General features: G+C 37.5%; 1 protein-coding gene and 1 non-coding gene across 8 annotated transcripts in view; both read left to right on the forward strand.

The window, feature by feature from the left end:
- LAMA2 (laminin subunit alpha 2) overlaps nt 1-27,455 on the forward strand; it is a 648,848-nt gene that overhangs the window by 147,911 nt on the left and 473,482 nt on the right. For all 7 annotated transcript variants that reach the window (XM_043888304.1, XM_043888305.1, XM_043888300.1 and 4 more), the window contains 2 exons: nt 7,288-7,458; nt 14,011-14,123. In XM_043888304.1, coding sequence (XP_043744239.1) covers nt 7,288-7,458; nt 14,011-14,123 — 284 coding nt within the window. The remainder of the gene's footprint in view (nt 1-7,287; nt 7,459-14,010; nt 14,124-27,455) is intronic.
- LOC122684531 lies at nt 9,075-9,260 on the forward strand. The gene has a single exon (XR_006338077.1). It is a non-coding gene; the product is annotated as a U2 spliceosomal RNA (small nuclear RNA).

Genomic DNA, 27,455 nt, shown 5'->3' on the forward strand with positions numbered 1-27,455 from the left:
AGTGGTAGATAGTGCCCTGATTACAAACATTCAGATTATCAAGAAATTTGACTGCTTATCTTAGGTAACCAGCAACTCACAGAGGTTTAAACAAGAAAATGATGTGAGTAGATTTAATTTTAGGAACATAATTTCCCTAGCAGTTTTGTAGATGAGTGGAAGTGGACACTAGTGTGAGTGATGTTGTATTGGATGTATGGCGAGGTAGTATTAATATATGCTTATCTGAGAGTAAGGATAGATAAATAACATTAAGCTGGAGACAAAATAATTCATTGGAAGCAGAAATCTTAGAATTATGATTAGAAGTAAGACATATTTATCCTTAAACTCCCATATTAATATTTTCTGGTTTCTATGCAATAACATTTTATTATTTTATGTTCACTTATTTAGTAAGAATGACAGATTTGGAGGATAAAGATTATTGTGAATCAGTTATCAATGTTTTTGTTGATGGTCTTCATGAAATCAGTTAACAGGGATGAGCACTTGGAAAACTTGGATGATTTGACTTTTTAAAAAGTTTTGAATGACAGTGAGAGGAACCAATTCATAAGTAGCATTTAGAAGCCAGAAGGAGGCTGTTTTTCCTCTCCCAGTGATTCTAGGGATCCACTGGGGAGATCTACGGAAGTGTGATTGTCAGAGGGAATCAAGACTTCAATTACGATAAGAAGCTTGAAGGAGTTCTTTCTTAAAATGGAAACTTTGAAATAGATTATGGACTTGTAAAATTGTGAAGTTGGCTTGTGGTGTGCATATAGAAGAGAAAGGGAGAACTAGATGATGCAAATCTCAGGAATGACATAGGAGGAGAAAAGGATTTTCATTTAGATCAGGAAGGGGAATGAGGGTGGATCTTTAATGCTGAAATTAGTTCTAACTTATTTGGGTTTGCAATAATAGTGTTTGAAAACCAGCTGTGCCACTTAGGTTCTGGGGATTATTTTCCTCATTTGTAAAATTCACATTTGAAATAGACTTCTTTTTCCTACTGGATAACAGCATTCTAGATTATCACCTAAAGAAACATTGCCTAAATCCTAAGGAATGAACCTGAGTCTGCCACACAGTAGATCACTTACTGATATGTTAAATGCATTTCTCTCTGACTCACTTGTAGTTCTTCAAAAGACAACACTTACATATTAAATATGATGCTAAGTCAAAGTTCTTCATTTTTATGAAATAAAAACTGGAAGGACTGGAAAGCTGTATAGGGAAAATAAATTAACCTGCTAATTGCCAGCAAGTGTCTTGGAGAGACATTCTACTGTTTGGCTAATCCATTGCTTTCTTTCGCTCAGTTTTTCTGATTCTGAACAAAACTGAAAAGACTATTTCCCTTTATACTGTCTAAACAGATTTTCCACATTTGATTTGAGAAATGTCAAATTGAAATTTTATTGTTGCTGGTATTGAAAACTTATAAAACCCAAATAATGACATAAATCATTTATACAGAAATGTATATACATGTGTGTATGTGTATATATGGTTGTACACAGATATACACTTATATGTGTGTGTATATATAGTATTTTTGTATGTTGCCAAATTTTAAGAAAAATTTTCCCCATGTAGAAAAGTTGTAAGAATCATACAATAAATATCCATATACTTAGCCTCTAGATTCTAAAATTAGTATAAGCTTTATCATACTTTTTTCCATTCATATATAAGTATCCATCTTTATACTTTGATCTGTTGCACACTTTGTGCCAAGCACTTCATCGTGAATATCATAAATTAAGTTTAATATCGGCTTACTTTTTTATGGTAGAATTTATACACAGTAAAATGCACAAATGAGTGCAACATTTATTCATCAGTTTTAACACTGAGTTTTAAAAAACATATGTATCTGTATAATACAAACTTAAGAATATTACCGTAAGCCCAGAGATTTCTTTTATGCCTTTTCCCAGCCTCTCCCCTTAAAGTCAGCCATTTAAAAATTCTGTTTTATTCTCACAATATGTTTGCCTGTTCTAAAAGATCACATAAATGAATAACAACATATGAACTGTTTTGTAAACTGTTTTGTCTTTTATTTGGCATAATGCTTTTCGGATTCATCTTGTTGTGGCATATATCAATAGTTTGATCCTTTTTAATGCTGAATAATATTCCATTGTATACCACAGTTTCTGTATGAAGTCTCCCATGGATGGAAACCTGAGCTGTTTCTTTATTTGGCTATTATGATGAAAGCTTTTATGGATATTCTTGTATAGGCCTTTTCATGGTCATATACCATTATTTCTCCAGGGTATTTTCTTAGGAGTGGGATTTGGGGGTCATGAGGAAGATCTAGGTTTAGATTTACTTAAAAATGCCTGTTTTCTAAAGTGGTTGTGCTAATTTACACTCCTAACAACAATGGAGTGGAATTCCAGTTGAACCCCAAAACATTTAAACATTTGGTACTGTCAGTCATTTAAATAATGTCTGCCTAATGTAAAGCGTAAGAGCCACACTGACTTGTGTGTCCATTCACTGTGATCCCTTCATCCACCGCTGCTTTGATCTAATTGTCGTGTCTTATGTTGTGCCTCCCATGGGGTCGCAAAGAGTCATACCCAACCGCACAACTGAGCATGCACATATGCAGCATTACAATTCTTCTTAACATTGATATATATTTAAACAACTTGGGAAAAATCTGTTAAATTATATTCAAGTTTAGTTGATACTGACATTTTTCTGCTGATCTCATGTAATGATTTTTTTTATCCTAGATATTGCATTTTCTAGTTTTAGAATGTATATTTGGTATTTTTGTAGTTTCTATGGACTTTATTTTTTATTATAAGCATTTGTGTGTGTATGTCTGTGATCATAGTTATGAAAGCTGCTTAAAATTGTTTGTATACTAATTTCAACATCTGGTTGATATCAGTGTTGTTTTCCATTCACTGCTTTTCTTCTAAGTATGGGTGGCATTTTTTTTTGTTTGTTTCATTGTATGTCTATCTAATATCTCTTTTACACAATTGCATTCTGAATGTTATAAACAGTCCATGGTAGAAAACCTAGGATTCTGTTATATTCTTTTGAAGAATAGTCATCAGTCTTTTAGTTTTGTGTTATATTAGTTACTTATCTGTACTCCAACTCCAAACTTTTTGCATGCTTGTGGAATGCAGCAACTATGATCACTTGTTCTGATCATTTGTTCATTTATTCCCAACCAGTGAACTTGGAGCCTGCCTAGGGCATATATGTGTATCTGGTATTGATAAGAGACTTGGGAAGAATTTATATGCATATTTTGAGGTTCCTGTAGCTTTCTCTTTTGTAGTATTTCTTCCTCACTTTATAGCAACTGTAATTGTTCTTAGTTCTGTTTCTGGTTCTTTAAGACAGTAAAGTTAAAATAAGGCAGTGAAATGTGGGTTTGAGTTTTAGTCACCTTACATGCGCAGTCTAAGACATCCATTATCTTCCTTCTAAGCATATACATCCCTCCTGGTTTACTTACCTGTTTTGGGTTGCTCTTCAATGTCTTCAAGTATGAAATTTTAAAACATGTATTTTGTTTAGAATTCATTGCTGTTATCTGTGAACAGTTTAATAGTAGCTACTCCACAATTGGGCTTCCCTGGTGGAGCAGCAGTAAAGAATCCGCCTGTAATGCAAGAGACGCAGGTTTCATCCCCGGCTCTGGAAGATCCCCTGGAGAAGGATATGGCAACCCACTCCAGAATTCTTGCCTGGAAAATCCCATGGACAGAGGAGCCTGGCGGGCTACTGTCTGAGGGGTTGCAAAAGAGTCAGACAGTGAATGACAAAACAACAGCAATTCCACATTAATAGAGTAGAATCTGCATATGCAGGTTTTAAAGATGTCTCTGCCATTGCAAACCAAAATGTGGGATTTTAAGTCAGATCATCAAGATCATGCAAAATTGCATGAATATAGCACAGTGTTTGAGCAAGCAAATATAGTGTAAAAACATTCAAATAAAAACAGTGAAAATTTGGCGCATTTCTAAATGTTTACCATATGATAGCAGAATTTCTATTTTTCACATTACATAAACTTAGCCTTTTTCTAGATTATTTACTAAATATATATATTACAGAAGAGTATGTTTTTTATTCTCTAGTGTACATATTTTAATCTCTAATGAAATATACAGTATAGTGAAAATAAATATTATTTGTTTTTTTGTTTAGACTTGGTTTTTTAAGCTACAAATCCATATAAATTTACTTAGTCTAGATACTATTCAGAAGAAAAATGTCAGTCATAATTGTGTGGGTAATGGCTTTTATGTCATTAACATTACATGACCTCAATTTGAATTGAGGTTGTAAGTCGATACACTATAAAGGTTCACCATCTACTTGTAGTTCATTTACACTTGCAATGTTTCTATAATCTTTAAGTAACCCATATTGCATATAGCAATAAATATTACTCTGCTGCTTTTAAGTGGAAATAAATAGGTACAGTCTAACAGATTTAACTTATAATGAAGTGAGCTGCATTCTATAATACAACCTGCTGAAGATTCAATAAAAGCTCAGATATTGACTGACTCTTCAAATTGGTCATTAGCAGCTAATTGGGGACTTTCCTTGACCAGTACACTTTACTGACTTTTAAAAATAAACAACAAAGTAGCTAATAAAATTTCAAAAGGCCACTATTCCTTGACCACAAAGCAAGGCAAATAAATTATGAACAGGTTAATTTTGAGCACATGATCAATAAAAGTAACAGAAACAAATCAATGGAAAGAACTGAAAGATAGTAAATGTAAGTTTTATTGACGTCTTTAGTTTATGATTGGAAAACTCTATGAAACAACAAAGGAGTGGAGGCTGGATAAGTTATTTCTTTTATTAAGTATGTAAATTGATAAGCTCTGCTGAGAACCAGGTTTTGGCTCTTCTTTAAGCCCCAATGAGAATTAGCCTTCTGAGTTAAAGAGCTAAGTTCAAATCTTAGTTATTGGTCTTGCTAATTCATAACTTGGTGCATGTTGTTTGTCTTCTTTGAGCTGCATTTTCTTCACTTTATAAAGCGGGACTAATAAAAAGTACACAATGGGATTAGTGGGGATTAAATCATATTACTTATTGAATATGAAATAGCTTCTTAATCAATGTTACCTCTATACCCATAATCCTTTCATAATCATGTACTTTTGCTCACATTTTATATATTTAATATGTGAGAAATTTAGGATATAATTCAATTCTATATTTTGGAACATAACAATATACAGAAAAATAATTTTCACCAGTCACCTTCTCCTTTTGGCTTCCTCCCATGATTCCTCAGATCTGAAAAACTCCAGGCCTAACCAACTCCAATTAAGTCCCACAGTTCAGTTCAGTCACTCGGTCGTGTCTGACTCTGAGACCCCATGAATCGCAGCCCGCCAGGCCTCCCTGTCCATCACCAACTCCCGGAGTTTACTTAAATCCATGTCCATTGAGTCGGTGATGCCATCCAGCCATCTCATCCTCTGTCGTCCCCTTCTCCTCCTGCTCCCAATCCTTCCCAGCATCAGGGTCTTTTCAGATGAGTCAGCTCTCCGCATCAGGTGGCCAAAGTACTGGAGCTTCAGCATCAGCATCAGTCCCACAGGGCTGCATCACAGCAGGGCATGGGGAGTCTCACCCACACCTTCAAAGTGGAATCCAAAGTCAGGGTCAGGTCAGGACTAGTCAGAGGGGAGGGAGACAAAAATCACCAAGTAAAACTGACAGTGTCCTGGGGCAATTTTAGAGGTATTGGCTCCTGCCTGAGATGAATTGTTTGCAAATGAAGTTGTTTTGTTTGTAGAAGCTTGTTCAGTTGCTCAGTTGTGTCCAACTCTTTGGGACCCCATAGACTGCAACACACGAGGCTTCCCTGTTCTTCAGTATCTCCTGGAGTTTGCTCAAACGCATATGCATTGAGTTGGTGATGCCATCCAAACATCTTGTCTGTCCTCCCCTTCTCCTCCCGCCTTCAATCTTTTCCAGCATCAGGGTCTTTTCCAATGACTCGATTCTTTGCATCAGGTGACCAAAGTATTGGAGCTTCAGTCTCAGCATAAGTCCCTCCAAGGAATATTCAGGATTTATTTCCTTTAGGCTTGACTGGTTTGATCTCCTTACTGTCCAAGTTACTCTCAAGAGTCTCCTCCAACACCACAGTTTGAAAGCATCAGTTCTTCGGTGCTCAGCCTTCTTTATGGTCCACCTCTCACATCCATACACATGACTACTGGAAGAATCATAGCTTTGACTCTACAGATCTCTGTTGGCAAAGTAATGTCTGCTTTTTAATATGCTGTCTAGGCTTGTCATAACTTATATGTGTACCTATATCTATATATGATCACATAATCTAATAGATTAGAACAGTTACAAACTCAGTCCTCTGGCAGTCACTCAGCATCCACATAAGCTTTCAGAATAAAGTCCATGCTCATATCATATTCCCTCTGCCTGGCATGTTTGCTTTATTCCCTTCATTGTCTATACCAAATACATTTCTATTTTTCCTCCAAGATACAGTTTAGGATCCCTTCCCACAGTAAGCCCCTCATAATGGTATTTTCATTCTCAAATCTTTTATGGTATCTGGTGTAGTGTGTGCTCAACATATATTGTATAAAATAATAATTGTACTGATGGATGCAAAACTGGAGTAGGAAATGGCAACCCTTTCCCATATTCTTGCCTGGGGAATCCCATGGACAGAGGACCCCGGCAGGCTACAGTCCATGCAGTCGCAAATGAGTCAGACACGACTGAGCGACTAAAGCAAAATAAACAGATGCAAGACAGTGATGAAAGACAGAAGAGAAACCTTGTTTATTTAATCACATATTATTTACTAGCATAGAGAATTTAGTGTATAAAGGTAGATAGAGTATGTTCTGGGATGAGCTAATTATTTTAGAAATTGTAACCTGACAAATTTCACAGAACAGCTGAAATGCAGGATGGAAATTTCAGTAAAACTTGTGCCAATAACATGAGCAGACTTTTTAAAAGTGTATTTGAGAGACAGGACTTTCTAATTAAGTGGTAGAGGTTAAAAATTAAGAAGATAGCTTTAGAATTCATATTTAAGACCCAGCAAAAAAAAAAAAAAAAAGGAAATGCTAGTTTGATAACATATGCTATTTATGTAGTATACTTAATTAAGTCAGATATTTAATTATCACTGATTATTCTATTTTCACTTAATGCTCTGGAAAGCATCCTATCTTAATTTCATTTTAAAGTGCAATAAAATCATCCCACACACCTTCATTTGTTCATCTTTTTCAGGTTTATTCCCTGCTGTGCTGAATCTTGCTTCCAATGCCCTCATCACCACAAATGCAACATGCGGAGAGAAAGGGCCTGAAATGTATTGCAAGTTGGTAGAGCATGTCCCTGGGCAGCCGGTGAGGAACCCTCAATGTCGGATCTGCAATCAAAACAGCAGCAATCCATATCGTATGTATTTAGGATTACCTTGTATGGAATTGGGTGGAAGCTACCACTGAGAATGTTGAGGCCAAAGTGCATTAGTCAAAGGGCTTGTCTTCTCAATTTCTAGATCTTTTCTTCCACTGTGAGCTTTACAGTCCTTATCTGTCACCGACAAATATTAAAATTCCCTATGTGTAGCAGGTATGGTGCTTGAGGATATTTTTCTAGCTGAAGACCTGTGGCAGTCATTGACTTTACTGCCTGCAGAAAAGTATCTGAGGGTGTGGTTATGAATAAAGGCTTTAGTAGGTCAGTGGTCACAGTACTAGGAACACAGCAGGAATAAGATGTGGTCTCTGGCTCAGTTGAAGAAGTGGCAAGAAGCAGATTATTGCTGTAGAGGGTGGTAGGTATCAAGGAAAGAATGAGCAGAGGGGCTTCAGGGAGGAGAAGAGTCATGGATTCAGTCCCGGTATAGCTGGAGGCTTGCCAGAAGGGCATCTGAGCTGAGATCCAAGGGCAAATATGAGCTGAGAATGTAAAGAGGAGACAGAGGGACGAGAAGGAACCCCAGGGGAGGGGCTCAGAATAAGATAGAAAACACACTCGCTGGGAGAACTACAGATAGTTAGAAACGGCTGCAAATGGAAGTGTCAGAGGGCTGGGACCAGCCTGTATGCTTAAATACCACAGGAATAGTGTTTTAAGGAGAAGTGTCATACAAAGCTCTCTTGGTTGGCCTCTAGAAACCACACTTATATCTCAGACTCATTCATGCATTTATTCAGCAAGCATTTTAAGACAGGCTCCTGGTAATGCATTGTTCTGAAGCTGAGTGTTGAATCATACATAGCCCTTGACGTAAAGGCTTAGGAAGGGAAATAGGGGAGACAGAAAAGTAAATTGAGTGCTAAGGGAACACCCAGGGGCTCCTGGGGAAAAAAATGACGCATATGCTTAGAAAATAAGGGTTAGTAAGACAAAAAGGGGAAAATTAATGTATATAAAAAGCATACAGAAATTTGAAGACAGGAAACAGCATGATATATTCAGAGAATTATAAGAAATTAGGTTCAGTCAGTAAAGAATTTATATGGATAAGGGGAAAATGGTGTGAGTTAATTCTAGACATGGGAGTTGATTTGTAGACATACATTAAGAAATCATCAAATATTGGAGATATTAATGCAGTGAATACTTACTATCAGTGAGGTGAATTACAATAGAGATACAGTTTCACAATTATATTATTTTAAAAATTAGTTTTTCCTCTCTTTTGGTTCAAAGTTGAGATGCTTATAAAGTGAAAAAGCTTTTTCTCAGAATTTATATATTTTATCTTGAAAGAAAGCTGGGAGGTACCCTGCATTCTTTCTTGGAGCTGGTTAAAGGGAAGATTGCATAGTCCTATCTCTATTATGCAGTTTAGAGATGCTGAAAACTTTAATATTGTTATGTTTGAAGAACTGGGACTTTTGTGAATATGGTTTCTGGTCTTATATATTACAGAATGTTTTTAAGGAAAAAGTTAAGAAACCAAAGATGCCAAGTTTCTGAAACCTTTCTTACCTTTTAAATAACTCTCATTATTTTCTAAGATGTAGATTGTTATTGGTGTAGAAGGGGGAATATTAGAACATATCCTATCTATTTGCTATAGATCAAGTGTAGTATCTGTTCTTATCAGTTTAATATCTGATACGTCCTCTATCCGAGGACAATGTATTAAATGGATTTTTGGAGCTGGGAGTTGGAATAGGAGCTTGCTCCATCCACTCCACGCATCGACCTGGTATTGCAGTACTTCCAGGAACGGTGCACCAAAGAAAAAAAAAAACAAGAAAAGAAAAGAATAGTATGGGCAAAAGCTGAGGTCAGAGCAAGGGGAAACATCAGAACAAGAAAATTGAGGTAAAGGCTAGAAAATAAATGAATTGATGGACTATGAGCTGTAGGTTCATTAGGGAAGAAGATGAAGCTTCATGGGAAGAAAATTGCCTTTGGTGCAAGAATTGGTGGCCTTGATTTCATTGAATGTGAGAAAGCCTGGAGACATGAAATGATTGGGAGGGGATTATAGGGGTGGTTGAGGGTGTTTTGAAGATGGGTTGGGCAGAGAGAGAGTTAGATAAAGTTCGCAAAATCATATATATGTGTATTTGTGTGTGTGTGCATATATACATGCATGTGCATATATGTAGGGCTAGCTATACATGTATGTATATAAATATAAATATTTATAGTTCCTGTCTACAAGTACAATGTTAGGATAAACAGCACTTGGGTATAAAAGGCAATTTAACAAATATTCAAGGGAGTAAACTCAGGTCTATACCTTAGGGTACATGTCATCAATGATGTCAAATTTTGAAGAAAGAAAACATCAGTGGGACCCGAGGTAGCAAAAGAATTCCAAGAAGGTTGTCAGACTCAGGTTTAAAAACCTGAATTACCTGTGATAAGAGGGAGAGGCATTCCAGAAAAGGAGAAACTGAAGGAAATGTATATATAGATACAGATGGAAGGAAGGTACAAAGATTCAGGTAGACAGTAATTGAGTAGACATTTTATTGGGAAAACGAGATGTATTCACCAAGTTAAGTCCTTGAGTGAATGTCACTCTGCTCTTCAGAGTTCCATATTCGGGGTCTTTTATGTCTCAATGGAAGACATCTATATTTTGGCAAGACAAAAAGTGAATAATTGTTTTAGCAAAGCAAAACAAATATGAGTTACATTTCACATTTCCCATTTTATTTACTTGTGGTAAGTTTTTAAAACTTATCACAGCCTAGATTTACTTCATGTGGTTAATTTTGTATGAAATGTAATGCTTCATTACATTTCAAAATAATGTTTTTGGAATCAGAAATTTAGAAAGACTAATACCCTATACGAATTTAAAAAAATTTAGCAGTAATCCACATGGATATAGTTTAGTAAAAGTTGGAGCAACAGATGATAAAATTCCACAAATTGACTGAACAGCTAGAATGAATCTGGAAGGTCTGTACTTAATTACACACAAATAAAGGGAAATTTGAACCTCCTGGCTATTAACGGATTGTGCTTTCCAATTAAAATAGCAGTTTGAAAGTTTTACTTCATCAATGATTCCCTTGCCAATTTTCAGTTGCAGTTAGCCTTTGGATTGACGAGTAACTATGAGAATGTTTTAAGTTTCTATCTCTTTTTAAATAAGGGAAATATGCCAAAATTAATCAGTATTTGCAAATTAATTATGATTAAAACTTTCATAATAGGGATTATGGTTAATTGTTGATTCATCTCCCAGTCTTCCTTTTCATGATTAATTTTCATATCAATTTAACCTGAGGTGGTAGATTTCAACATTTCCAATTAGATAGCTCCTCTCACAATTACCTACAAGCCACAAGTGTGATTTGGAAATGTGATTGTGTACGTATTTTTCTATCACGTGTTAAACCCACAACTGGAAAGAAGGTTCTGGAGGATGTTTAAGGAACATATGCTGTGATATGTATTTTCCTTCAGAAGCAATGCGAGTAATATTTCATTTATGGTTCTGATTTCTAATGCACTGATTTCAGTATGAACCACCAAAGGCATTTATTTGATATTTGGTTATCTTCAGGTATTTGTTGTTCTTATAAAGACCGAACACTTTCCCTGTCTTCAGCAGAATAAGTTAACTAGTGCTAAATTATTACACTTATTCAGCAATTTTGCTTTTCATTAATGAAATAAGGTCTCTCATCTAAGTGGACTGCTACTATAATAAGACGTGGTAGAAAACAAAGTCCATCAAACTGTTCATTTGAATTAAATAATTTACCAATATAAATAGATTATTTTTGTCTTGTCCTGTAAGCTCATATTACCATAAGTAAATCTAAGATAAAAAAACCTTTATATTTTCAGTTAAAGAAGTTATAGCAGATTGTGTTAATAAAATTAATTTGTAATAAAAATGTTCACAATCTGAAAATGGCAAATTTAATAAATATTCCGTTTTTATAAACTTTTTGAAAAATGATTTTATTTTGCCCTCAGATTTCTTTTGCATTGAGGCCTGCTTGGTTTTTATTTTAAACATTTTTATTAAATATAATTTATCCCCAGTAAAGATTCAGAATTCTGCATATTTTGAACAGATATATAATTCATTCTATGTATATGCTCCAGTATTGTTTCCTGGAGAAGTCAATGGACAAAGGAGCCTGGTAGGCTACAGTCCTTGGGGTTACAAAGAGTCAAATACAGCTAAGTGACTTTAACTTTTCACATATACATAATAATGGTTAGAATATTAACGACTATAATGTTCTTCCGGTAGCTCTGTGAGTTGAGAGTTCCCATCCAAAATATTTTTATTGGTCCATGGCAAAATGAGAAAATGAGAATAAAATTCCAATTTTTTATGAGGATAAAATAAATACCTGTTGAAGAATTTTCTTTCATTTTAATATTATGATTTTTTAAAACTTTTGTTGTTTTTAAACATCCTCCATTTTATGAAACAAGTGATGATATCTTAAATAGTAGTCGTAGCAAGACTAGACTGGACGCTACTATTACTTGGAGAAATAAAGGGCTGTAACTCCGATTTGAGTTATATCACAAATTGTGGTATAACTCCACAATTGGTATATATTTTGGAGTCATATCAATTCCACAAATCTCTTTCACATACATTTTTTTAAACTTTTTCTGAAAGTTAAGATTTTGGGAACTTGTACCATGAATAGAGTTTGATTATCCTCACTTCAATAATGACACAGAGTTTAAGTGACTTGTCCATGGACAGTTAAATGCTAAATGGTGGATCCAGGTGGACTGTCCAGCTTCTCATTCTCCAGAGCTTCATGGCTCAAACCTTACGTGCTTTTATCACCAGTATCTTGAAACGCCTGGCTGTGTTACCGCATTATGTCCACAGACTGAGTCCATGATTGTTCCTCATAGTGATACGGTTTGCTCATTGTTTGAAATATTCCTTCAGTCTGCAAAAAAGATGATGTTCTAATAAAAGAATATTCTTAAGCCATTCATTTGAGAGAGCCTTCCAAAGGATTAGTGTTATAAAAGTTCTCAGGACTGACGCTCCAAATAATTAATCCATATTTACCAGAGAGTAGCAGGGACAGAGGAGCCTGGTGGGCTGCAGTCCATGGGGTCGCAAAGAGTCGGACACGACTGAGCGACTTCACTTTCACTTTTCCATTCATGCACTGGAGAAGGAAATGGCAACCCACTCCAGTGTTCTTGCCTGGAGAATCCCAGGGACGGGGGAACCTGGTGGGCTGCCGTCTGTGGGGTCACACAGAGTCGGACACGACTGAAGTGACTTAGCAGCAGCAGCAGCAGGGAAGTCAACCTCTTCCCTGTTTACATTTCTGCACGCAAATAGGCTGACTCCAAGTGGGATGTTAGGGAGTTAAGAACTCTTATTGCAGCCCTGGGAATAGAAATAGGAACAGCCTCAACAGCCTTTCACTCTTGCCATCCTCACCCATTCCTGAGCTGGGCCGGATTAGGAGCAGAACTTGTATTACTTGGGAAATAAAAAGCACAGATACAGACAAGAACGAATGACTGTAAACCAAAAAGGAACAAGAATTTTGGCGTTCATTCCAGAGGTGGTTGCTGTTGTGAGATGCTTGGAACTAAGCAGAAGACAAGGAGTCCATGAGTTTTGAGGATTGTAAGAAGGAAGGAGCTGTAAGAAAGGACTGTCAGGGATGTGGCAACAGTTATCCACACCTCCTCTTTTCTGTTCCAGTCTTGCTTTAATTCTCACAATAGGTCCTGTTCTCATCTATTTGGAGTAAAGGCAAGGGAAGACACATGCTTTATGGGTCTTTATGCTTTATGGGGTAGGATGGAGGCTCATGTGCCGTCCTATCCTTGTCTTTATTGTCCAGAACGCCACTGTTAGTGATTATGGGGATGAATGGGTATCATCCTGATTGGGAGATTTGGAGTATCTTTCATTTTATTTTTAAATAATGGCTTAAATACAAAGTTGGCAAATTGAGGACTGACTGCAAAAAGCCTCATAGGATGGATTTGACAGCATTTTATATTAAAACCAGATACATATTGAATTGCCCAAGTCTTGGTAATAATGTATGTGTCAGAAGGGCAAATCTTCAAGTACCTTTCAACCACAATTCAGGATTTTATGTTTCTGTTCACAAAGTTGATGGCATACTAGAGCCAGCTCAAACAGTAGAGTTTTTGCTTCTGTGAGTGACTGACACATCAATTAGATTTCAATATTATTTTTTCACACTTAATTTCTGTAGTTATCTTTAAAGTTGCCCATTTTAGTTGATAGCCAGAGTGCTGAACTGCATCTTCTCATATAGTTTAAGTATTTAACCATTTCATACTACCTTGCAGAATGCTGTGAAAAAGTCTACATTACACCAGTTCTTTTAGAGATACAAATTGCTCTCTGTTTCTATTATTTTAATGTTTGACATTCACATGGTGATGGTTTTAACTTCCTTTTGCTTTTTGCTTGTAAAAACAGCTATAAATTCTTTATATGATCTTTTCTTCTTTCATATGTTGCCGCTGATTCAACAGAGAGGCACCCGATTACAAATGCTATTGATGGCAAGAACACTTGGTGGCAGAGTCCCAGTATTAAGAATGGAATTGAATACCATTATGTTACAATTACGCTGGATTTACAGCAGGTATAGTACCTCTTTTTATTTATTGATTTTATCATTTTCTTGTTTGAAATTGTATTTGCATTTACTATTTGTTTACTTACTAGTTCTTGGGTGAAAGGATACTCTTTTATTACCTTCTGTTATTTTCTTGACTCAGTGACAAAAGGACTTATTCATTTAGTATATTGTTATTTTAAAATATTTGGCATTTATTTCTAAAGCACAATTAAAATGAATTCACATGAGGAATTTAAAACTGAATTAGGAACTGACTCTAACTAATGAGGGTTAATGATAAGAATATTGGTCAACAAAATTTTACATAAAATGTAACAGTACCATTTAAATTTTATTTTTGTTGGTCACACCTCATGTCTTGTGGATTCTTAGTTCCCCAACCAGGGATGAAACCTGCACCCTCAGCAATGGAAGTGTGGAGTCCTCACCACTGGACCACCAGGGAATTCTCATGTTTTCACTTTTAAAACAGTAGAGTGCTGCTACACTGTTCATGGTGTGTATACTAAAAGGTTCTTCGATAACCAGGCTCTTGAGTGAATTGCCTCTCATTACTGAGAGTTAAACAAGCTGTGGCAGTTGATTTCTTAACTTACACTTGGGCCAGTAAATGAGGTAACAAGCGTTGTAGTTGTATAAAAGTTGATGTTGGAGTTGGTTAGTGTTTGTGACACACAGGTCTAGGTACCTTCTATGCCTAATTTCTTTCTCCTTTCTGTTCACCGTATTCAGCTCAGGTTGAAATGTTTAGTCAAGAATAACCATCACCCCAAGTTATTTAGGGTTGCAAATAGGATGGAATCTGGAAGCATGTTCCTATATTTTACTGTTATTCCAAATACAAATTTTCTTTGATTGTCTGAAGGCTGAGACTGGAAATATTGAGCCTGGATGACTTCTTTAGCTCAGCCTGTTCCTCCCTCACTCTCTGCAGTCAGCTCAGAAAGACTCAGCCAGTCCTCCCTGCACTGTGGGTGCAGAGCGGCAGAGGAGTGTGGGGTTCGTGGAGAAGATGTAGCTAAAGTAGCCAATGACAGACAGTGTTCGTGGGAGAGGTTGTGTTTTCACGTGTGGTCACAGTGGAGGAAAGCACCAGCCAGGGGGAGTTAGTTACGCTCTCAGGAGGCCACATGGGCACCAGGCATCTCCCTAATGGGTGCTGTTTGTCATCAACAGTACAAACTGTCCCCCTTAGGTTGAGGGCCCGTTATGGCCAGGGTGCCCAGATTCAGGAATTGCACAGAGCTGGTTGGTGGGCCTCAAGGCAGACTCTCTTTCCACCTATCTGGAACTCATTTTGACCTGAGCAGCAGGATAGTGGCAAGGACTCAGTACTGTAGCAATTGCCCACAGGTGTGGATTTATTTCTACTCATCATACTAAGTTGCTTCAGTCATATCAGACTCTGCGACCCCATGGACTGTAGCCCGCTAGGCTTCTCTATCTTTGGGATTCTCCAGGCAAGAATAAGGGAGTGGGTTGCCATGCCCTCCTCGAGGGATCTTCTTGCATTGCACGTGGGTTCTTTACCTCTAGCACCATCGGGGAAGCCCTTACTCATTTTCTACTTATGTGGGCAACTGAATAACAGCTTTGAGTTAATAGTATTTGTCAGGAAGTCTCAGAGTACAATCAGGGAAGGAAGGCAAACCACTACACTGATGAATTATGCTTTAGTGAAATCTTGTACATGAATTCCCTTAAAAATCCTAACCTCAAAACGGGCTTCATCCCTCTCTGGATAAACACAGCTTCGTCCTTTGCCAGGCACAGCAGTCGTTCCCTGTCATATGGTCACTAAAAGTTGCAGTCTAACTTTCCAGTCAGGAATGAGTCTGCTGCCTAGTGTCTTGGGTCATCTCCTGGGATAGAGAAGCAACAAATAGTGACGTTTCATTGCTCAGGTTTACTCTTCACCTATGCTTTTAGATCACACATGGAGCAAGACACTCAACTATTAACATAATTTGCTCAAATCATGCAGACTATTCTTTGAGCTCAACCACAGTAATGTTAACAGGCAGAGCTCATTTCATTGTGATTCATTTTGAGTTTCACAGGTATTGCATTTTTTTTTCTTTTTTTTACAAATTGGAGGATTGTGACAACTCTGTGGCCAACAAGTCTCTTGGCACCATTTTTCCAACTGTCTCTGCTCACTTCATGTCTCTGTGTCATATTTTGGTAATTCTTACAGTATTTCAAACTTTTTCATTGTTATTATATTTGATATGCAATCTGTGATTAGTGAGCTTTGGTGTTGCTATTACAACCTTTTTTTTTTTGACTATAGCTCACCTGCAGTGAGCTTGTTTAGATGAGGCGTCCTGCATAGGGTGGTTGGGTGATGCTAGGTCTTGTATTCAAGTGTGTATTCCTTTGTGTGAGTTCTCACTGTTTGATACTCTGCGGCAACCCACTCCAGTACTCTTGCCTGGAGAATCCCATGGACAGAGGAGCCTGGTAGGCTGCAGTCCATGGGGTCGCTAAGAGTCGGACACGACTGAGCGACTTCACGTTCACTTTTCACTTTCATGCATTGGAGAAGGAAATGGCAACCCACTCCAGTGTTCTTGCCTGGAGAATCCCAGGGATGGGGAGCCTGGTGGGCTGCCGTCTATGGGGTCACACAGAGTCGGACACGACTGAAGTGACTTAGCAGCAGCAGCAGCAGTGTTACTTCTCTGGTAGTCTAGGGTCTTGGAGTCAGCGCTCCTACTCCAAAGGCTCAGGGCTTGATCTCCAAAGGATTTTTTCTCACTCTTGCAACATGATTGTAAGAGTCAGCTGTGGTTTTCCTCTGCATCATCTTCATTCTGTGACCCAAGTGGAAGAAGCAATACCCTTGCGACCCTGGCTTGTGCCAAGTTAAGGCTGCAGCCCGGATGATGAGACTTCTCATTCAGTCTCCTTTCCTCCTTTCCATTTCCCCAAGTGTGGCTGCTTGTAAAGATGCTTACGAGGAGGCTGGCACTCTGCCCAAGCCAAACATGGAGGCCTGGGCTCTGGTACCCTACAGCAGGAGATATGAAGGCGAAGGAAGCCAGCAGCCTTCCTTGCGTGGAACTTGCCCTCGGTAATGTGGCAACAGCAGGGATGCTCGCTACCCCAGAGGCAGAGGGTACGGCAGAGCACACGACACAGTGGCAAAAGGCCTTGTGTTTCAGGTGCCAAAGCCACAGAGCCCTAAAGACGCCAACCCGGTGCTGCAGGTAGCGGGGAGAAACCTCTTCACCCAGACCTCACGAGAGGAGCCGGCCAGACCTCACGAGAGGAGCCGGGTCAGGTGGGAAGGGGTGGACCAGCAAGCTCTATTATGACTTTTTGGAGTCCATGAACCATGGAGCTATATAAGAAGATGAACTTAGTAACTGTTGCATGTGTTCTGACTGCTCACTAATCGGTCATTTTCTCATCTCTCTTCCTCTCTTTGGGCCTTTCTATTGCCTGAGACATGCAACATTGAAATTCCTAACCCTGCAGTTAATAACCTTGCAATAGTTTCTGAGTGTTCAAATGAAAGCAAGAGTTGCATAACTCTTACTTTATAATAAAAAACTAGAATTAAATAAGCTTAGTGAGAAAGGCATGTCAAAAGCCAAGATAGGCGGAAGACTTGTCCTCTTGCAACAGTTAGTCAAGTTTTGAATGCAATGGAAAAGGTCTTAAAGGAAACTGAACGTCCACTGCACCAAACACACAGATGAGTAGGAACCAAGGTAGCATTATTGCTGACCTGTGAACATTTTATTGATCTTGAAAGGAGATCAGACTAGCGAGAGCCTTCCCTTCAGCCAAAGCCTAATCCAGAGCTAGGCCCTAACTCTGTTCAATTGTGCAGAGGCTAAGAGAGGTGAGGAAGCTGCAGAAGAAAACTGTGAAGCCAGTAGAGAATGATGTATGAGGTTTAAAGAAAGAAGCCATCTCCATAACATATAAGTGTCGGGTAAAGCAGCAAGTGCTAATGTAGATGAGATGCAAGCTGCAGCAAGTTATCGAGAGGATAATCATGAAAATGGGGACAACAGATTTTCAATAGTCTTCTATTGGAAGAAGATACCATCCAGGGCTTTTATAGCTAGAGACAAGAAGTCAATACATGGCTTTAAAATCTTTAAAGGACAGGCTGACTTCCTCTTAGCCTGTAAGGGCTAATGTAGCCAGTGACTTGGAGGTAAGGCCAATGAAAAGAAAAGGCCATTTACCATTCCAGAAATCCCAGGGCCCGATTGAATCTTGCATAATCTATTAATACTGTGCCTGTGCTCTATAAATGGAACAACAAAGCCTAGATGATTGCAAGCTGTTTTCAAGGTGGTTTACTGAATATTTTAAGCCTACTGTTGAGAACTATAGCTCAAAAAAAAATTCTTTCATAATATTACTGCTCATTGGCAACACATCTAGTCACTCAAGAGCACTGATAGAGATGTACAGTAAGATTTATGTGATTTTCATGCTCGCTAACGCAAGATCCATGATGCAGTCCATGGATCAAGGAATAATTTCAGCTTCTATGTATTATTATTTAAGAAATATATTTCATAAGACTACAGCTGTCATAGATAGTGATTCTTCTGATGGATCAGGGCAAAATAAATTGAAAATTTTTGGAAAGGATTCAACATGCTAGATGGCAGTAAGAAATTAGTGATGCCTAGGAAGAGCTCAAAATATCAACAGTGACAGGAGTTTGAAAGAAGTTGGTTTTAACCCTAATGGATAACTTGGAGCAGTTCAAGACTTTAGTAGAGAAAGTAGCTACAGATGAGGTGGAAATAGCAAGAGAACTGGAATTAGAACTGGATCTTGAGATATGACTGAATTCCTGCAACCTCATGATTAACAGATGGGGAGTTGCTTCTTATGGATAACCAAGGAAACTGATTCCCTGACTTGGAATCTAGTCTTGGTGACAGTGTTGTAAGGAGTGTTGACATGACAAAAAAAGGAATTAGAATATTACATATCTTAGTTGACAAAGTAGCAGCAGTGTTTGAAAGGATTGACTCCAATTTTGAAAGCATTTGGGTGAAATGTTATCAAATAGCATTGCATGCTACAGAGAAATTGTTCATGAAAGGAAGAGTAAATCAATGCAACAATATTGTCTTGTTTTAAGAAATTGCCACAAACACCTAACCTTTAGCAACCTCTACCTTGATATTCAACAGCCATTAACTTCCAATCGAGACTCAGTACCAACAAAAAGATGGTGACTCGCTGAAGGATCAGATATATTTAGCATTTTTAGCAATGAAGTATTTTAAAATTGAGATATGGTATGGTATTTTGTTTTTTTCTTTTAGACACAGTATCGTTACTCACTTAATAGCCTTCAGTATAGTGTAAACTTTTATATGCACTGGGAAACCAAAAAAATTCATGTGACTCACTTTATTGAGATATTCACATTATTGCAATGGTCTGGAATTGAACCTGCAGCATCTCCAAAGAATGTCTGTATTTGTTATTAAAAATAGCAGCATTTTTTTCCTTCTAATTCATCACTGAATGATGCAATCACAAGTTTTTACTAAATCATTTTTATTCAACATACCGATCATTATTAATTCCACAGGTCAAAGTGTGCATCTGAGAACCCATTTTTCAATAAAGTTATTTATATTTTCCTATTTTCTTTGCATCTCCCTTCATACATTCCCACATGGTATCTCAAGAGGTATTGTGGACTTGTTTTCCTGTTCTCTCATTTACCTCTTTCGTTTAATGGCCTTAAAATGAGTGAATACTCAAGACATCTTTTTTGGTTCAGTCTTCATAACAAGTGGCAGAAATATGTTTACAACATCGATTTGCCTGTCTCTAAAGTCTGAAATACATTTAGTGGAAGTGGTATGGAGATGTGTCCTCATATGGTCTCATAACCCAAGGTGGCGCCCACTCATGTCCTTATTCAGCCCTTCTTACTGCCTATAAATCAACTCATCCTGTGTTCAAGAGAAGGGGAAAACAATCTGCAAAATAAAATAAATCCTTATTTCTGCTTGTCTCAAGATTTTAATTTAGTCAATGATTTAATGATATAAAAAGCTAAACAGGTTTTGTTACCAGGTTTTATATGGGAATTCCACAGACAGAAAAGGACTTTAGACCTCTTGTTTGGCTTCAGGCTTTGGAGTAACAGACTGTGAATAGGTTCTCAGAACCTATTCAATTAAGGAGCAAAGCTGCAGGAAGGCATATTATAATGCGCTGGCAACATAGAAGATGTGGACATCTTTGTTACTTCATTTATTTCTCACAATTAGCCTGTAAGGTAGCTAGCATTATTATCTCTTTTAATAACAGAAGCACACGGACACTTTAAAAAGTTAAGTGACGGCCTTTTATAAAGTCTGTACAGGCAGGACTGGAATGTCGTCCTGAGTTTGTCTGAATTCAGACTCCAAACTAGGCCAGTGTTTACTAAGCTGGTCTCTGAAGACCTAATTTAGGGAAAATTTTTGGTATATAGTTTCAAGGGGTCCATACATTGTTTGGGTTCAAGAAATACCGGATTATCCTCTCACTTATGGGAGAGTATAGCCAACATCTCTTTTGTCATAAAACAGATCTCCTTTTCTACTACACTTCAGCATGTCTCCAAAACAGCATGACTTCAGTCTTTTTAACCTACAGCATGAAGGATTAAGAGGTTATTCATCATTATATGGCTATTATTCAGCTGGGAGACAAGGGCATCAGTTTTATAATGAATAGGCAAATATCACTAAATGTTTATTTGCCATTGATTCCGCAAGAGGTTTGACCAGTTATTAGTTCTCCTTTTTATTTTGAAATGCATGAATTTCAACAAGTGCCCTTTTTTTTTTTTTTGGTCATTGATATATAGTTGGCTTCTCTGTGAAATACTTTTGATAAATTACTATTTTTAATAGCAGTCACCATTACATTTCCTTGATTGCATCATTACAGATTACACTGGGGAATTTCTCTGGTATTTTAACATTCAAGGTAAGTACTAGAAAAATATAATACTTACTGAGAAGAAAGTAGGTACTTATTTTACAAATTGTTTTGCGTTTTTACTACTACGGAATTATTAATTTTTCCCAATTCTACTATTTATTCATATCATATATTGAGCAAATAATTTAATCATGCTGGTACCCTGAGTTCTAGATTAACAAAATAAATATTATAACATCATGGCAAGAAATTGAAATAAGGATAATAGCAATGTAATGACTAAATTCCATCTGACAATTACAGTTATTGTAAACAACCTAGTGTCAGCATAAACTTGAAAAAAAACAAATCCCCAGTATAATGGCAAAGAAAAATATACATCAATTTAAATGATAATAATAAAGAAGTGAAGATTAATAAGATGTCTATCCAACCAGATTTTCACTATAATATGTGTTATAATATCTGATCTCATTTTGTAACTTTTAAAAATCTGGCCAATTTCTTAGACCTGCCTTTTGGTTTGTTTAGGAAGAGAGTTGATTGGCAAGTAGGTTAAAACAGAGAGGGGTAGCTTTTTAAAAGACCTTTAAAAAACATATTCATATTCATTCCTGTATAATCCAGGTACACTGCAGAATTAGTTATGTGGGGATCTCCATTATTTCAATAAGTAATTCCCTTCTCTTCCTGGTTTATCCCCCAAAACTAAAAATATGTTTGTCAAGAAAGATTGTCTTCCAACGGCAGAGGCCAACTCTATATCTTATTGACCTGAATATTTTATTCATTGACCTTGCAGAACCATATCTAGTGAGACTGGTTAACAGTGTAAAAAGACAGCTATGTTTTAGAGGAGGTTGAATTAGTATTTCTATATAAATATTACTGTAATTTTGAAATCTGTGTGAATAGTCTGCTATTGTCGTTTAGTTGCTCAGTCATGTCTGACTCTTTTGCAGCCCCATGGACTGTGGTCTACAAGTCTTCACTGTCTATGGGATTGCCCAGACTGTAATACTTGAGTGGGTTGCCATTTCCTTCTCCAGGGGATCTTCCTGACTCAGGAACTGAACCCATGTCTCCTTCACTGGCATTCAGATTCTTTACCACAGAACCATCAGGGACTCTTGTGAATTACATGGAACCATTTTTTCTTGAACTGTTAATGTAATTAATCCCTTATGTAATAATAAAGCATGAAAAGCATAGGATAGGTACAGTTAACAGGTAGCAAGGGATTGTAAATGATATTCCTGCATTTAATATCCCATTATATAAATAAAAGGGCTTCTTAGATGGCTCAGTGGTAAAGAATCTTCCTACCAGTGCAGGAGATGGAGGAGAAGCATGTTCAATCCCTGGGCCGAGAAGATCTCCTGAAGCAGGAAATGGCAACCCACTCCAGTATTCTTGCCTGGAAAATTCCATGGACAGAGGAACCTGGCAGGCTACAGTCCATGGGATCTCAAAGAGGAAGGCGCGAGTAAGCACACACACATCTATAAATGAGGAAGACACACATGTGATATATTAAAAAGTCAGGCAAGATTTACGTAGTCCTGTTTGAATATGATTCTCTTCAACAAAGTCTATTTGATCTGTCTCTTGGAGACCTGCTAGATTGCACATTCTTGAAGACAGAGTTCACAGACTGTTTCTATCCCTCATGGCACTCAGCATCTGTCAGGAGCTCAGCAGATGTGAAGAAAGTATGATTCATGATTGCTCTTCAAATCACTGAATTTTTTTCTTGGTATTATTTGTGTCACTGCTAAATGGATGAATATAGAACTATAGTGGAGATTATAATCTACACACTCAAAATGTCCTATATGACATGTCTTTTTTAATATAGCAGAATATCATTAAATTCACAGTTCCTTTAGTTTTTTTTTTAAGATCATTGCTTCAGTGTCACAAGCAAGATATGTGGTTAATTAGAAAGCATATTCTCTCTCTCAATGAATTTGTGTTGACCTTTTAATCATTGCTTTCCTATGTGGCTCAGTTGGTAAAGCATCTGCCCACAATGCGGGAGACCTGGGTTCAATTCCTTGGTTGGGAAGTTCCCCTGGAGAGGAAGTGGCAACCCACTCCAGTATTCTTGCCTGGAGAATCCCATGGACAGAGGAGCCTGGCAGGCTACAGTAGTTCATGGGATCGCAGGAGTCAGACATGACTTAGTGCTATATTTCTTTTCTTTCTTTTTAATCACTAACAAAGGTGACTACCAAAAAAAAAAAAAACAAAGGTGACTACCAGCTTTAGTGTCTATATTGTGCAGAACATTAGTTATGGTTGTCTCCCCTTCACTTTACTTTCAACACTGCACTCACATTGATATTAGCACAAAATCAGATCAGATCTTAAAAATCAGATCAGATCACTCCTTCCACGAAAGCTTTAATGGCACTTGATGGAAAAAGCACAATTACCCACCAGGATTTACAGGCGCTTTACCTCACCTGCTTTCATCTCTGGCCTCAATCTCCCCTCTTCAGTTACTCCACTGGCTACTTTATTGGTCTTGAAATCCTTTGCACTTGCTGTTTCTTCTATCTGGAATCATGTTCCTCTGTTTTCTTTTTTTTTTTTCTTTTTTTATTTATTTATTTTTTTTTCTGTTTTCATATAGTCTGTTTCCCTATTTCTTTTGGATTTTTACTCAAATATCCTGTTCTTTGTGGGAATTTCCTTGATAATCCCATTTAAACTTGCAAACCCCTCCCTACTTCCTAGCCCATTTCCCTGCTTTATTTTTCTGCATAAAATTCATGGCTGTCTTGTTCATTTGCTCATTCATGTCCAACTCTTTGTGACCTCATGGACTACAGCATGCCAGGCTTCCCGCTCCTTCACTATCTCCCAGAGTTTGCTCAAACTCATGTCTCTTGAGTCTGTGATGCCATCCAGCCATCTCATCCTCTGTTGCCCCCTTCTCCTCTTGCCCTCAATCTTTCCCAGCATCAGGGTCTTTTCAAATGAGTCAACTCTTCGAATCAGGTGGCCCAAGTATTGGAGTCTCAGCTTCCGATGAATATCCAGCATTGATTTCCTTTAGAATTGACTGGTTTGATCTCCTTGCTGTCCAAGGAACTCTCAAGAGTCTTCTCCAACACCACAGTTCATAAGCATCAATTCCTTGGCAGTCAGCTTTCTTTGTGGTCCTACGCTTACATCTGTACATGACTACTAGAAAAACCATAGCTTTGACTATATGGACCTTTGTTGGCAAAGTGCTGGCTCAGCTTTTTAATACAATTGTTTTGTTATCGCTTTTGTTTCAAGGAGCAAGCATCTTTTAGTTTTGTGGCTGCAGTCACCACCCACAGTGATTTTGGAGCCCAGGAAAAGAAAATATGCCACTGTTTCTACTTTTTCCCCATCTATTTGCTATGGAATGATGGCTGTCTCACTTACTAATGTGGCTGCCTAACTTACTGCATATATTTTTTTATAGCTCTTCCTTGGCTGATGATGGGATCACATTCTAATGAACCAATAGCAAATGGAAAATATTATAGGCTGAAATGCGTTTAACACACCTAACTTACCAAACATCATAGCTCAGCTGAGCCTGCCTTAAACATGCTCAGAACACACACTGGAAAAATCACCTAACACAGGCATTCTTTATAATAAAGTGTTAAATATTTCACCAGTAATTTATTGAATACTGTACTGAAAATGAAAAACAGAATGGTTGTGTGTGTACAGAGTGTGGTTATAAGTGCATCACTTTCTTACTCTCCTGATCCCGTGACTGGCGTGGGACTTGTGCTCACAGCCCTATGTGCTCACAGCATCATAGGAGAGCATCGTTCCACTTATCTCAAGGCTGGAAAAGTTCCAAATCAAAGTCAGAAGTGAAGCATAGTAAGTCCAGGACCATCTGTATTTATGTTGAATGTTGTTTATCTCACCTTTTAAAATTTTCATGAGAGTGGAGATACTTTTTTGTTTTTTGTTTTTGAATTGCCACATTCTAAACACTTGGAATAGTACTCAACATATAAGAGATAGTCTATAGATTTATATTATATTTGTCTAGATTTATATTAAGTGAATAAATGATTGAATGAATAAATAGCTAAAACATCAATTCATAGTGTAAGAATTTTATTAAAGCTGAAACTTAAAGGAAGAAATATTCTTTCCGTGTTTCTTATGATAGAACATGCTATGAATTTTTAAATGTATGCTTTTTCCTTTAAGTCTAAGGTTAAACAGCATGAAATAAGTTTTCTTACTAATCCTTTTACTAAACATGTTCTAAATTTCAGTCATATTTGTCATAATCTGTGTGGCTTTACCACATTTATAGCTTTATTGGAGTAAAGCAGATTATAATAAATTTTAAGTCTTCCTTTGTAACAGAGAAGTCTAGAACTGTAATTTTTTAATTGACATTTTAAATTTTTCTAGTGGAAAAATGTATATAAGGGGGAAAATGCCATCAGAGTGCTGTTTAAACAAGATTCTAGACAAAGGATATTTTGTGTTTTGATGTAAATAACTAATAAACTAAATTCTTGCAACATCATGAAAATGTAAATTTTTTGGAGATGCAGGTCCTCCTTCAAATAGTGTCAAGATGATTGCCTTGGGAAGTGATTCTTGAAACCAGGGAGTAACTTAGAGAATTGTTTTTTTAAAAATAGAGGTAATAATACATGATGAAAAGATGTTAAATATCTGTGGGAAAATATCTGTTAAAAATTTTAAATCATACTGATTCTGTTATGGAAAGTCTGAACAGGACTGCCTAAAATAGACTGAATGTGGGCAATATTTCACAACTGTCTGATGACTTCCACACATGAAATACAACCATTTCCTCATGTTGGTGGAATATTGTGTATTCTCCCACTATATTGTTGGAGTCTAGTTTTCACTTACTATAATAATTATATATAGTTATACATTATATGCTGTGCTTAGTCATTCAGTCATGTCTGATTCTTTGCGATCCCGTGGACTGTAGCCCACCAAGCTCCACTGTCCATGGAGTTCTCCAGGCAAGAATACTGGAGTGGGTTGCCATGCCCTTCTCCAGGGAATCTTCCCAACCCAGGGACTGAACCCAGGTCTCTGCATTGCAGGTGGATTCCTTGCTATCTGAGCCACCAGGGAAGCCCAGTTATGCACCATATGCACATATAAATTAGAGGTATTTCCCTAGAAGTTGACTATATGTTTAAGTTACGTGATAACATGTGTGTTTTAATTTGTAGATAATACCTGTTTTCAGTATGATCCTGAGTCTTAAAAATACAAAAACGGCAAGAAGGATGAGTATGAAGCTAAGGAAAAGGAGTAGATATAATTTTGCCCACTTCCATTTCCTGATCTATCACTTGTCAGTTCATCTACGTTTGGTAAATTGTCCTACTTTTATACTCCTCAATTTGGTCATATGGAAAACAGAATTAATAGCACCACGTCTTTCCGAAGAAGACTGTTGTAAGAATGAAGTGACGTAATATAGGCAAGTAGCCAGTACGCTGCCACACAGTAGTTGATAGTAAGTAATACTTCCTGGCCTTCTACACTGGTAATAATGCTGAGCAGAGAACAAATGGACTTCCCTGGTAACTCAGCTGGTAAAGAATCCACCTATAATGCAGGAGACCCTGGTTCAATTCCTGGGCCTGGAAGATCCTGTGGGAAAGGGATAGGCTACCCACTTCAGTAAACATGGGCTTCCGTGGTGGCTCAGATGGTAAAGAGTCCTCCCGCAATGAGGGAGACCTGGGTTCGATCCCTGGGTTGGGAAGATCCCCTGGAGGAGGGAATGGCAACACACTCCAGTATTCTAGCCTGGAGAATCCCCATGGACAGAGGAGCCTGGCGGATTACAGTCCATGGGGTCACAAAGAATTGGACACGACTAAGTGACTAAGAACAGCACAGAGAACAAATGGGCTAGAATTGTAGTGAGCGTGACTTAAAAAGCAAAAGAAAAACTGGTTTAGCAGTCCAAAAACAGCTTAATTGTTGGGATATTTGAAGGCTACCTCTAAATTTCATTTGGCATGCAACTTGAAGAAATTATTGATTCTATATATATTTAGTATTATATGAAAATTAATATTTATATAGAGGAAGCCCAAAAAGGGGTCACTTGAGTGTTGAAACTTTTACAACACCTTCTGTACTATTTTGTTGTTATTATATCCTCCTGAAGACTTGAATTTTTAATCATTGAGAAGTAACCTTATTCATTACCAGTGTGTCCTGTACTTAAAAGCTGTCTCTGTCTGGTATTATTTCACTCGGGCCTCCCAGGGGGGCAGCAGCGGTGAAGAATCTGCCTGCCCGTGCAGGACACGAAGGAGATGTGAGTTCACGTCCTGGGTTGTTAAGAGCCCCTGGTGGAGGAAATGGCAACCCAGTCCA

The sequence above is a fragment of the Cervus elaphus genome, chromosome 26 (genome assembly GCF_910594005.1).
Source record: "Cervus elaphus chromosome 26, mCerEla1.1, whole genome shotgun sequence".
NCBI classification, from domain to species: domain Eukaryota; kingdom Metazoa; phylum Chordata; class Mammalia; order Artiodactyla; family Cervidae; genus Cervus; species Cervus elaphus.